The sequence below is a fragment of the Cyrtonyx montezumae genome, unplaced genomic scaffold (assembly GCF_038088225.1).
Source record: "Cyrtonyx montezumae isolate F1298 unplaced genomic scaffold, pur_monq_1.0 scaffold_5, whole genome shotgun sequence".
Lineage (NCBI taxonomy): Eukaryota > Metazoa > Chordata > Aves > Galliformes > Odontophoridae > Cyrtonyx > Cyrtonyx montezumae.
The window spans coordinates 22138035-22151953 of record NW_027072056.1 but is presented as its reverse complement, the minus strand read 5'-3'; the positions used below and the strand labels follow the sequence as shown (position 1 = coordinate 22151953).

Below are 13919 nucleotides of genomic sequence, written 5' to 3'. Positions count from 1 at the left end.
TTTGACCAGCTATTGTGAGCAACAGGACAGGAATAAAATGTTAAACCATCAGCTGGCTTTCTGAATGAGTTCCCTTTTGAGGGTAGCAGCAGCTTCAGACAGTTAATGTAGTCTGGAATAATACAAATCAATTGTAGAGAGCACTCAATTGAGTGTAAGGTAAATAATTCCCAGAAATAGAACTCAAAAAAATAGTACAGATGATGGTATGTTTAAGTAGACCTATATAGATAGTACACAAATAATATGCAAAAGAAGATGGCTCACCTTTAAGATGGCAAAGGCTCACTGCGGACTCCATGTGGGAAGAACGTTCAAGAAAAGATCCTTCCCTGGTGGTGGTCAGCCCTTAAATGGGGTCTGGGAGAGGTGGAGCCAGACTCCACCCCTTCCAGTCACACAGGTACATTGCCTTCACCTGTGCTCCTGTGGCTGACTCAGTGCTCACCTCAGGTGATCCATCAGTGGTTCAGGCCGTGATTCAGCAGTTCCCATACATTGGGCAACTGAAAGAACTTTATTATTTCTCTGATTTGTTATATTGTGAGGATGAAAAGTCTTCTACTTTGAACTCTTAATGACGTTTTACTGTGAAATTAATAAAGCTGGAAAATGCTGTGTTTATATTAATTGAAGAGCAGGACCCCCATATTTTTGTGTTACAAAATCTTAGGAAAAAAAAAAAACATGAAAAATAACTATTCAAGTGTTTCTGCTTTTCTAAACACTGGGCTGCACAGTCTGCAAAAACATGATTGTGTAGCTCTGCACTACTTGTGCACATTTCCCTAAGTTTAATGGCAACAGAAGGATCAAGATTCTTTCTGAAAATTTCCACTGTTCTAATTAACAATAAACTTTACAGAGCTTTCAATGATTAAAGAAATGACAATAAAAACTGTATACATATAATAGAAGTTCTGTAGTTTTCTGCTGTTGCCTACCTAGTTGATGATCGATCTGAAAATATAGGTAGATTTGCTATGGATGTCAAACTGTTTTTTCCCTAGGCAATGGCAATTAGAGAGAGGATTGGTTATCCAGATGAGATCATGACAGATGACAATAAGCTGAACAGTGAGTACCAGGAGGTAAGTATTCACAACAGGCACATAATTAGGAAAAGGTCTTAAGTGAGGAACTGTGGCTTTATCTTCATAGCCAAGCCAAATCCTCTGCATTGTCACAGAATAACTCAATCTTGTCCTCAGTTGCACAGAAGTAAATAAGAATGTATTAAAATTCAGTGTAATTCAGTGTAATACAGCTGATCCAGGACAGATGGTGATGTGTATTTGGCCGTACTTCAAGGGAATGTGTAAATTCTAGAGGAGTTATGCTAAAGTGTAGGGCCAATGGTGTTCAGTTTAGTATTTCTAATTCTGCCACAGATTTAATGGAGTTTGAAGTGAATGCAAGTGTAACTTAGTGACTGTATCTGTTTATTCATGGATGTGAACTAACTCCTAAAGTACGATGCGGACCACCTGCGTATTTCAAACTGCATCAAACACCACCACTAAGTATTTCACCCTCTTTCTTTGCAGCTGAACTACAAAGAAGAAGAATATTTTGAAAACATCATTCAAAATTTAGTATTTACCCAGAAGAAAAGACTGAAAAAGCTTAGAGAAAAGGTGGACAAAGAGGAGTAAGTGTTTAAAAATACCTTACATAGATCTTCACTCAGGTTGCACAGGAGGAGGTACACAGCTGGAAGCTAATCAGCAATGATTTAATTACCTTCCTGCTCTTTGTCCCCCAATAAGAGGGCAGCTTGGAGGGCATTTGAGAAGTTGCTCCCTTCTCACAGGCTGGACCTACATTAACAGTAGGATGATGAAATTAGGGGGGTGGTTCAGAAGGCTAAATATTCTGGAGTAGCTCTAGTCTGGTCTCTTAGCTCCTGGAGTGGATTAAGTGGACTCCTGGAGAGCAGCTTTTCAATTAAATTCCTCTAAAAGATGAATTTCATCCCCACGTTTTATTTCTCTCGTTCAGAGACTACTGTGCAATGCCAAACTAAGCACAATTAAATGAGGATGAGCAGGAATTTACTTCAGAAGTGTACTCCTGCTCTGACTTAATGCAGATAAACCAGGAGACTGTCACAGGACATTCCCTAGTCACGCTGGCTACTCTTCCTATCTCAGCTCTGGCCAATTTAGAAACAAATTAAGCCAAATCAGAAAAAAAGACTGTTGTCACTGTTGGACATGCTAACTTGCTGGCCTGTTCATTTGAATATGGGCTGCAGAGATGGATGTGTGTTAAGGAGATCTTACTGTTGGCTTCAGCTACCTGATGCGAGGGGAGTCTGACTCTTCTTAGAGACGTACAGTGGTAGGACAGGTGGGAACAGACACAAATTTGGATGGAGAATTCTGATTAGATGTTAGGAGAAACATTTTCACTGTGTGTGATGGTCAAACAAGACCCAGAGAGTTCATGAGATCTCCATCCTTAGAGATCAAGTCTTGACTGGACAAGCCAATAAGGAACCTGTTGTAGTTCTCATCACATGGGGCCAAGCACTGGCACATTTTGCCCAGAGAGGTTTTCTATTCTCCATCCTTGGAGATATTAAAAACCTGACCAGACATCATCGTGAGCAGCTTCCTCTTGCTGACTCTGTCTTGAGGAGAGGCACAGGACTTAACCATCTCCAAAAATACCTTGCAGCCTCAACTATTATGAGGTTCAGTCTCTACATTTGTATTTGTAGTTATTAACTCTGCCATTAAGAACTGAAATTCTAACCTTTATTCTTCTGTTGTTACTAGGTGGATAAGTGGAGCTGCTGTTGTCAATGCTTTTTATTCTTCAAGTAGAAATCAGATAGGTAAGGTTGACCGAATTATTCCTAGATCCTTCCAGAGCAATTTTAGTTTCTCAGTTGCTTTGGTCCCATTAAGGAATTGAAGAAGCTGAAGAAGTCCTACAGTCCTCCATTTGTAGATGTTGCTGATTCAGGTGATCCATTAAGCAGATTCCTGCAAATACAACCCTGATGTCTCCCACTGGGACAACGCTGTGTGACTTAACTGACAAGCACTTCTTGCACTTAAGGATGGCATGAAAGTGCAGTCATTTTGGTAGGTGGTAAAGTTGTGAACGTATTACAGAACATTCAGCATACAGTTCTGCTCAGAAGGCTTTGTTTAAAATAGTTTTGCTCAGCTTTTGTAGAAAAGAAATCATGATTTGAAAGACTTAGGCTGATGAGTGGAGGTCAATCTGAGCCATAAATTCTTACCTCATCCTGCAGCTATGGCACGTCAGGATAATTAAAGCAGTCTGATCTTCAGAGTGGTGTCTGAATTAACTTAGTAACAGTCTTTAAAAAAAAAAAAAGGAAAAAATATAACCTCTAAAAAGGAGTTTTATGCAGGATATGTGTGAAAATTAGATCTCCAATAATGTATCTTAATAGGGCCATGATCCTCACAGTTCCAGCAGCAGCACTTAAAGCAGATCTTAAAGAAGCCACCCAGCATCAAACAAAACCAGTGGAGCAGCCACTAGGAAGGAGTCCAGCATTTCTTCCTTTGGGTATCAGCTCCCCCTGCCCTGCAGGTGCATCAAATGGAGCTGATCTGTGCTTCTGACTGCTTGGGGAGTACTGTGCTACACAGGCACTCCCAGCAAAGTGTTTGCAAACAGTTTGCAAACACATTCAGGAAGAAAAGCAGCATGTACTTTAGTTTAGGGCTGCACAGATTCTGGGGGAAACACTTCGTGCTTTTTATACCTTGGATGTTCTCTAAGCTGATTAGTATTCTGTCTTTTATATCTCAAAGAAGTTGCACTTTGTTTTTTGTCTGTATCTCTGCTGGAAATGTACCCCACTATGGGAAGAATGCCTATCCCCTGTTTAACATAAGTCATGGAATGAACTGTTTCCTGAAAGGGAGAATAGAAAAAAAATCCATGCCCTGTGACATTTTACTCTAAAAACAGATGAGGTGACAGGGTGTTAATGAAACGAACTGAAAGTCCTGGGGAACTGCCTGCCTCCCAGGAGGGAAGGTGCTCCTTTGTTTTCAAGCAAAGGCTGCACTGAGTGCCTAGTGATTCCAGCTGTGTTTCAGACCACTAGGACTGATGCCCATCACTCTGAGCAAATACCTTGCTAGTTGTGGGTGTCAGGAAGGGAACAGCCTTCTGATGCTGTACCCCAATTATTGCTTTGTTTACCCTGTCATCAGAATCCCCATCACACGGTGCAGCATTTACACTCCTGTCTTTACTATCAGCATCTGCTAATAAAAGTGAACATAGAAACATGCAGATACTTAATTTAGTGTCAAAGTAACAATGCTACAGAATTACTGTGACAGCACGCAGCAGTTTGCACAGGACAGCAGTAACTATTTATTTTCTAACCTCTTATTTTCTGCATGATTCTTTCTCCTCTTGAAAGGAATGGCTAGAACTGGGATTTACAAGGAAACACCAGAAGCATGTTCTTCATTTTCTGTATGAAATTGTCATCTGATTCCTTTACATACAAGTTTGTACTTGGAGAGAACCCTTTAAGAAAAATCTTCATTTATAAAAGATCACAATTGAAAGATGATTTATATTTACTAAATTGTTTCCTGAAAGCAGAGAGAAATTAGTGTAGAAGCAGCTAAAAAGCAGCTCTGCGTTCCAGTTCTTTCACTGCTAGCATGGCCTGTACTCCTTGGTTCAAGTGGGAGTTACCTCTAGCTACAAAAGAGGAACAAATTTCTCTGAGATTTGTTCTGAACTGAGGCAACGATCAAGGAAAGTTTTCATTCCACGGGAACACCTTGCCATCTTTCAGGATGTTATGATGGTTATTTGATAAAGCTGCAGAGTCTGAGAACGTTAAGTGCTGCAAACTGGGAAAGTACAACTGCTCTTTTGCAAAACTAAATAGTAACAGTGCTTAAACTGCTCATGATTATGCAAGTGTCCCAAGAGCTGTTTTCCTTTACCCCGAACTTGTAGGGAAGGGGAGCGGTTGTGCTGATCTGTTCCTTATTCCCTACAGCCATTACCATGTGTAAATAAAATGACTGTTGCTGTTAACTCTGAGGGAATAGCATGACTTTGGCAAGATTTGGACATCTGCAAAAATGCTCTGTCCACACATAGCAGAGTGAGGCAGTACCTTAATCATGTTGGGTTGTTTTCTTTTGCAGTCTTCCCTGCTGGCATTTTGCAGCCCCCTTTCTTCAGTGCATCCCAGCCCAAATCTCTGAATTATGGTGGCATAGGCATGGTCATCGGTCACGAAATCACACATGGTTTTGATGACAATGGTAAGGTACTGTGTTACCAGTTACTGCTGTGCTGGTTACAAAACATGCAGTGCACAGAATATTTTACATGCTTTAGTGCTTAATCATTCCAGGAAACAAACAAAATGAAGACCAAGTTTCCATATGTAAGGCAAAATTTGGATTTCTGAGGTGTTACAATATTGTTCCCCAGGATGATTTCCAAGAAGGCCAGCCAGAGGATTTCCCAGACACTCCTGTAGCTGCCAGACCTGCTGCACACCAGGCTTTTAGTTTTGCACCTGGTTGCTTGTTTTTGGCAAAGACTACATAAAAAACATTTTCTTAGAGTTAAAAAAAAAAGCAAAGAAATAAAAGCAAATGTAAGCTCCACAACATCCCAAGCAGTGTGTGCCACAAGGCTGGTGCAGCTGTGAACTCAAGGCCCTAGCTGTTAGACCTGCTGCCCAGCCATATCCTTTCTGCACCCACACTGTGACCAATCCAGCACCACCAGGTCAGAGCTGTGCCAGGCTTCCTAGCAGAGCCTTCATCACACCTTCTCATTCAGGCTGAATTTGTTTTATTCCTTATCTAGAATATAGCCTTTCAGAAAAAAAGGGGAAGTAGGAGCATGTCACTTGTGTGACTGCCTCACTGGAGAGATGTTCTTTTTATGAGAGATTATATTTGCTTGCTGTCCTTCTTAATGCAGCAAGAGCTGCTTTTTTTCCCTCCATTCCTCATTCTGTTAAAATATTGTTACAGGCAGAAATTTCAATGAGAATGGAGACCTCGTAGATTGGTGGACTGAAGAATCTGCGCGCAATTTTAAGGACTTATCACAGTGCATGGTGTACCAGTACGGAAACTACTCATGGGATTTAGCAGGTGGACAGCAGGTATGTCAAATCTATTTACAACTATGAATATTTGCTTTTTTTTTAAATGAAAAACCATAGAATCTGATGTTCTAAACATGCAGAAACTTTGTTGCGTGAATGGTTGAGGTATAACAGCAGAGATCCTTAAAGATAATGGTAACAGCTCCACAGCTATACTGACTGCTCTGAACGAGGCAGGGTGTATGTTCTGTCTGAGCAGCAGCCCCAGAAACCGTTGCTCTAGAAACCTTCATGGGCCCTCAAAGGCTCTTCTTTAATTCCATTAAGGACCAGAAAAAAAAAAACATGCAAGTTAGGTCTTCTTTCCCTAAAGCTTGATGTGCAAATAGAACATATCCCTAACAAAACAAATCCTGCTCGCTGCTCTCCTTCACTCAGAAGTTTCTTGATCTTTCCTGAAGATAAACATCTGAGCTATAAAGCAATAAGGGCTGAGAAGAACCAGGGGACAGCAGGAGTGCAAGGAAAAGATGGAAAGCAGACAGCAGACCTAAGTGTAACCACACTGCTAGCACTCTGCTCTGTCATTGTCTGGAAGCCCTACTTTCATGAAAATGCTTTGCACGATCAGGTCTGTCTTACATCACAGACTAATACCCAGTAACACACACAGGTAGTGGTGAGGTGGGCATTCCTCACTCTTACCAGGAGCCATGCCCTGTTCCCATTAATCTCAGGCTGCAAAACTGCAACTGCAAGCAACAGCTGTCTACACAGATTGTATACAAGACAATGTGTTTGCTGTACCAGACGGTATTTCTCTGACTACCACTGTTTTGTCTTTGTAGAGGCTGACAATATATTCCTGAATAGGAAAATAGGAAATCCTCAGCACAGGAGGGTTTATAATTCCTTTAAGCTGCTGGGACTGACAGGGAAAACAATAAAGGAAAATAATTTTTCTGCATGTTTATCTGCCATTTTTCACAGATCAAATTCAGTCTATTGATAATCTTGTTCTGTGGCTTTGAATACTGTAACCCAGTGTCTTGGGCTACAGCTCTTCTATGTGATTCTGTCATAGCCTTCTTCTACAAGTTCAGATTTTAAGGGAATTATCCCTGTCTGAAAGTGAGTTAGGCACACCACCTGGCATCCACATCCTGGATAAGCTCTTCTTTCAAGAGACTGTATTCTCTGTTTTTCTTTTACAGCTGAGTGGAATCAACACACTAGGAGAAAACATTGCTGATAACGGAGGTGTTAGACAAGCATACAAGGTAAGAAGCATCCATTTTTTTTAGTCTCACTGAAATTGTCATAGGTTAAGACAATTCATTTCAGAGCATTTGAAGAAGAAACACTCATTTTGTACTAGGGACAGGACCACACCTACTCTGTCATCAAAGCACAGTTCAAAACCATTGACAACTGTTGTATTTCTTTCATCCTATTAATTGTTTCAGGCCACATCTGAACAGTCACCTAACTGAACTGATGATAGTGAGCAGCTCTGTGCCTCTGGCTATCTGTCTTCACCAGCTTTCCTATACCAGGAAGGAGGAACAGTATGGTTTGCCTTTCATTCTCTTCCTGAAAAAGATACCTCACTCTTTGGATTTGCCAACGTGGAGACAAAGTAAAACAAGGTCTTCTCTTTGTGACTGCTTGTTGAGAGTCAGCTTCTCTAGGTCTTACCTCAAATGTGACAGTGCAGGCCATCGTAACATGATCCTTCATCTCCTTCCCTGAACACCTTGTTCTGTAGCAAAATATCCAATGCTTGAAAACACAACTGCTGTCATTTGTCAACAAAGTACCTGCTGGAATGTGTGGGCCAAGTCACACTTCTCAGACTTGTCATACCACTGCTGCAAGCAAGACCATCAGCAACACTTCCTTCAATAGAAATATAAATGTTCGAGGGCAAGTACTACCATTACTGAGATTAAAGAATGACTTGTAAGTCTGAAAGAGGAGTCAGGATGTCATAATAGGTCACTCTGATCTTCAGTTACCAGAATACTTACGCATGAAAAAAAACAGAATGCACTGTCATAGGTTGGTACTGATGCTCTTTCTGGAAGGAATGGGCATAGACAGAAAACGTAAAAAATCAGAAGTGTTACCCAAAACACCAATTGGATTTCCTTAGTTATGATGATATCAGAAGCAATAAAAAACAAAAGAAAAAACAAGAGCAGAAGGAATCTTGAGTCCACCCCATCCTTGCAGGCGCAGCCAGCTATTCCAGCACTCTGTAAGAGAAGACCCACTTCATCCTTGTTGTAGTTTGAATGCTATCGCAACTTTGCTTTCAATGGTGGAAGTAAAGAACAATCTACTCCTTTCTTTTCAGTCACCTTTTACATATTTGAAGACTGTTATGTAAAGCGCAGACTTCTTTAGACTAAACAAACCCAATTCTTTCAATCTTTCCTCATAGGTCATGTTTGCTAGACCTCTGCTCATTCTTGCTGTTTTCTTCTGGACTCCCTCCAGTTGGTCTACGTCTTTCTTTGAGCGCAGTGCTCAAAACAGCACGGAGTGCTCCAGCTGAGACCAGTGCCAAGTAGAGTGGAAGGATTCTTCTATGTGACTTAAATAGGATGCTCCTGTTTATACATCCCAGTATGATGTTTACCTTTTTTGTTGTATCAAGGCACTGTTGAATCTTGCTCAGCTTGCGAATTTCTGGAGCCTTTTCAGTAGACATGTTGACTGCACGTTCTCCTACGTGCATTTCAGTGACTGGCTTTACTCTTGTGCAGCCTGGCACTGGTTTTAGTTGGCAGATTGGAGAAATATTCTGACATCTTTCTTCAGGTGGTGATAGACAAACAACATGCTTTGACACACGGTCTTTATGAGATGCACAAAAACTGTTGCTATTAGTACGGAAAGGTTTTAAAGACTTTTACAATTGGTTAAAAACCAAACAAGAGGTTTACTTTAGTAATCAACTTATTATAATGCAACATTATATAATTGACAAAACTGATTTCTTCTCCCTTCAGAATCAGTTTTTCACTAGTAGAACTGGATCCTGGAACTCTGCATTGTACAGTATATGTGTATTTGAGAAATATTTGAGAGGAAAAAAACTAGTTAACAGTTTTGCAACTGCTGAAGCTTTTTGCCACACATCTCTTACCTCATTAGGGACAAGAAAGAACAAGGGTAGGAGTGAAAGATGAGTAAGTGCAGGAGGAATGAATCCTCAGATCACATCTTGGACTGTCCTGGAGATCAGTTGTGGTGGAGGCAGGTTTGGGGTACCCAGCCCAGACCCACATGCTGGGACTCAGGTGAGATGTGTCAGCTATGCTCTGTTCAGGACTGTGTTTTAGAAAGCAGCACAGCACCATGCCTTCCCACGTGCATCTTTACTATGCAAGGTACAAACTGAGGGCAACTGACAGTAATGCCTGACCCACAGAACCTGCAGGAGCCAGAGCTGCTGCAGGTAAATTCTCGTACAGACAGGGCTGAGCACTGACAGTTTGGAGGCTGCTTCAGTGCAGAGCTTGCTGATGCCTCACTACACCTACCTGTAGGTCAGCAGAAGAGAATCTCACAGCCATTTCCTTTACAGAATGTACTCTGTTATTCATTAATTAACCCTGTGAAAGGATTGACTAGGAAAATATGTAAACATTCGGTGGAATTTAATACATTAGCTCCCATAAAGCTTGAAGAAGTACTAAGTCTCCATAGCTACTGTATTTCAGAACACTGTACTTATTTGCATCCTTAATTTCTTCCTCTACAAAAAAGGTGCATTGTTCCACAAAGACCTATTTATCTCAGTGTACTCACCCTGCTGAAATTACTCCATGAACCTTCACTTTTTTTTTTTGGTCACAGTAAATTGCTTTCTTCAAACCTGCTCCTCTTATTATTTAATCCAATGTAAATGAGGCAGTAAACCTGGTGTAAAATTCTACTACAAGGTCCATTCATTGCAAAACATGTATTGATACAGTCAGGCCTCTTGTCTTGCTTCTTGCAATACTAAGAAATGGTTCTGTCTTACTCTGATGAAAAGTAGCATGAGATAAAATGGATGGCCATGGCTGTTTGTGACTGTAAGGTAAATAATTCCCAAGGATGGTACTCAAAAACAGTATAGAAGATGGTATATTTAAGTAGGTCTATAGAGATGGTACACAAATAGTAAGAAAAAGAAGATGGCTCACCTTCAGGATGATAAAGGCTTGCTGTAGACTCCATGTAGGAGGGATCTCCAAGAAGAGCACCTTCCCCAGTCGTGGTCAGCCCTTAAATAGGGTTTGGGAGAGGTGGAGCCAGGCTCCACCCCTTCCAATCACACAGGTATATCACCTCCACCTGTGGCCCTGTGGCCAACTTGGTGCTCACCTCAGGTGACCAATCAGTGGTTCAGGCTGTGATTCAGCCGTTCACATACAGTGACAAACTGCATCAAAGAATCCAGAAGTTCCTCCTCTTCATCATTTTGTGCAGTCTGTATAGATTGAAGGTTGCAACGTTTCTGTGTAATTCACTTTGCAGGCCTACGAGAACTTTGTGAAAAAGAACGGGAAAGAAAAACTTCTCCCTGGCCTGGACATGAACCATCAGCAGCTGTTTTTTCTGAACTTTGCACAGGTATTTCACGTGCCTGACTGAGGGTTTGTTTTCAGTCTTACCACTGCAGTGTAACAGTAAGTCAGAAAGAGAAGGCTGACTTTAGTTCTAGTAAGAGCTGCCAGAGCTGCTAAGATGAGCAGTGTTCTCTACAAGGCAGTGAAATTAAAGTCTTGTTAGGTAAATTTCATCTCACCTACATAAATGAATTCATCTAGGAAAAACTCTCATGAACAGCTTCTTGTGCTCAAATGCCTTTGTTTGAAAGTAAGAATATACTTTAAAAATAATAATCCCTTGTTTCACTATGCTCCAGAATGAAGTTTAATCTCACAGTTTCAAGTGTTTCATTGTGAAATGGCAGCAGGTTTCTTCCTGGACAATCTCATTGTTAACAGATGCTTTTCTTTGTTATGTGTAGGTATGGTGTGGAACATACAGACCAGAATATGCTGTGAACTCCATCAAAACTGACGTGCACAGCCCAGGCAAATTCAGGTCAGCATGTGTAGCAATCTTCATTGTAATTCCTTAATATAACACAGCTTTCAGCTACTGAATTTAAAAAGCCCTATATAGAAAGCTGGGTTTCATTTATCAGGGGAGATATTTAAGCGTGTACAGAGGACTAAGATAGCACATTGCAAATGGCTGGGGAAGGCACACTGTCCCCAGCCCTAGCACACTTCTGCTGACAGAAACGGGCACAACAGTTCCCAGGCAGCTCCACAGGATGCAGGAGACTTGTTTTCCCTCTTAAGGCCATACAGCTCAATTCTGCCAGCACTGCTGAGGAGCTTTGAAAAGCCATTGTCAAAAGGCACAGCCACCACCACTCGTTACCTAATGCACATAAGAGTAACAGGGGAGCCCCAGTGACCACCTGGAAGGCACTGCTCTTCCAGGAGCCCCTTTGCTCCCACAATAGCTCCTGATGACCTTCTGCCAGTAGCCTTTGCTTCTCTAAAAATCATCAGAGGGAGGAACTCCTTTCCTACATAGAGGCAGAACAGCATTCTGCTGCAGCACTGTGGACTGGCGTTCCCACCCCTATGAGCTGTGCTGCTTGCAAAGCATGCTGCCCCACAGCAGGTCTCCACTGTGCCAGGTGCTATGCAACACTGCTGTGCTTTCACCTCTTGCAAGAGTAACAGTAACAGAGTTTTAGCTGGAAGGTTGCTTACCCTCAGACAGTAACAAACCTGCCTGTGCTGGTTCAACAAGCAAACATTCTTTTTGCTTGTATTTTCTGTCTTGCATCTCAGCCTTCCCAAGAATTGGTGGGCTTGAATTCAGTGGAGGCATACTGGAAAACTGGCTGCTCAGAGTTAAAGTCCTAGGGGCAGTCTGTTCATTTCAGGCCAGAGCAACCTGCTCATCAGTAGCATAGCAGTGCTTTTGGTCTAACAGATCTGTTTGGTCCAACCTGATGAGATCAAGTAGTAATGCATATCTCTTAGCTTTGAAAAACTGCCATCTCCAAACCTCACATGGGCAAGAGCTGATCATCTGATCCTGACACAATTCAGAGCATTGATTTCCATATCTGTCTCAATGGCTTTTCGCCACAGAACTATCTTGCTTATCCCACATACTCAAATATTTGGTGAAAGCAGTGACTGTTCCTTCAGCTGCTGCTTGACTGCATTTCTCTGTGGGCAGTTTCTGTACTTCCTGCACATCTCTCACAGAGGCCATTTGTGCAAAGTCCTACGCTCAGCTGAGTTTGGTCTGACTGCTAACAAGGCCGTACTTTGCCCCCTCCTTCTATACCTCATTCGTATGAATCACGAGTCCCCCAGAATTCACTCGTTCAGCATCTTCACACAATCATGTTTGTATGTATCTTGAACACATTATATCACTCATGGTGCTGCTTTTTCATCGGTACAAAAAACTATAAACTTGATATCCAATGACACAAATATTAACGAGGAACCACACCAATGCTTTCAGAAGGTGAGGGAATTTTCAGTATGAGCCCCACAGAAGACCTCTGAAAAAGAAAGCATTTCAATTCACAAGAGATACCCACAGGATGACTGCATCATGACACTATTAAATCACGGTTGCTCCCAGTGCACTAAGCTTGCTGGAGTTGGGTTTTTCTTTCTGACTTCTCAGACACCTGCTCCACTAACTGCAAGCTGCACCTCCTACAGGCAGGACAGAGAGTGCTTCATAAAAATTGCTATTTGCATAGAAGAACTTCAGCTTTGGGGTCAAGAGCTCTGAGTAGTGCACAGGCAGAACTGTTTGTCACTAATAAAAGAAGTAAACAGAAAAATGGCTTAGATCAGGTCCTCAACAAAGGCAGCAAAACAGAACCTCTGTCTGAGAGTAACTGTGCATTGATAAAACATAGCTGGTGCCATGTACCAGATCTTCACCTATCTGGGAATATTAGGGAAGGAAGAAAAATCCTCACCCCTCTGTTGTGTTGGTTGTTTACAAATGTAAACAGAGTGTACATTTACACCCAAAATACGTTTTCACTCTGTCTCTGGCAAAATGGCATGTCAGCAGTTGCAGTCCTTAGAACAGTGAAGCACTGCAGCATCACTTAAACACTTATCTTGAGCTCAGCCATTTTGCTTTGCCATCTGTGGCTGAGCTGGTCACGTTGCTGCAGACCCACATGCACCAGGGCTGTGTCCACATCTGATATTCAGAGCTGAAATTGCTGTCCCGTTGAGGTATGTCCATGCTCTCTTTCCATTCCCAGACCAACGAGCATCTCCTCACATGGTCACAATTACACATACAAAATCTGCTCTAGCTGGAATTTCCTCATACTCACTGGAGAGCTGTTGTTTGTTTGAGTCTTTATTCCAAGAAACTCCGCTGAAACATTTGTGGAGAACGCCCAGAGAAACAGAATCCTCTTAGTTTTAATCCAATTGGTGTAAAAATGTAAATGAACACTCACTGAGAAGGGACAGCAAATTCTTGCACCTCAGGACCTTGCTCTCCTGATGCCAGGGAACTCATCAACAGAGCAGAGCTATGACACAATGCCAGTGAGAACTGAGGATGGGCGATGACCGTGCTCCTAGGAAGGATGAGTGAGCCCTGTGGGAGCCTGTAGTGACAAAGGGCCTGCTCCTCACTGCTGGAGGTTGCACTGGGGAGTATAAAAGGAGACAAAAACACACCCACAGCTTCAGGTGAAAGGGAAGCAATAAATACATATATGTGATGTATTATATAATAAACC

At 41.9% G+C, this 13919-nt stretch overlaps 1 protein-coding gene across 4 annotated transcripts in view; it reads left to right on the top strand.

The window, feature by feature from the left end:
* Positions 1-13919, top strand: part of MME (membrane metalloendopeptidase) — a 37019-nt gene that overhangs the window by 21720 nt on the left and 1380 nt on the right. For 3 of the 4 annotated variants that reach the window (XM_065748272.1, XM_065748271.1, XM_065748273.1), the window contains 8 exons: positions 1011-1091; positions 1548-1651; positions 2784-2842; positions 5172-5291; positions 6018-6151; positions 7309-7374; positions 10628-10723; positions 11124-11200. In XM_065748272.1, the coding sequence (XP_065604344.1) occupies positions 1011-1091; positions 1548-1651; positions 2784-2842; positions 5172-5291; positions 6018-6151; positions 7309-7374; positions 10628-10723; positions 11124-11200 (737 nt within the window). Of the gene's footprint in view, positions 1-1010; positions 1092-1547; positions 1652-2783; positions 2843-5171; positions 5292-6017; positions 6152-7308; positions 7375-10627; positions 10724-11100; positions 11201-13919 lie in introns of all 4 variants that reach the window. The other variant, XM_065748274.1, reaches the window with a different exon arrangement.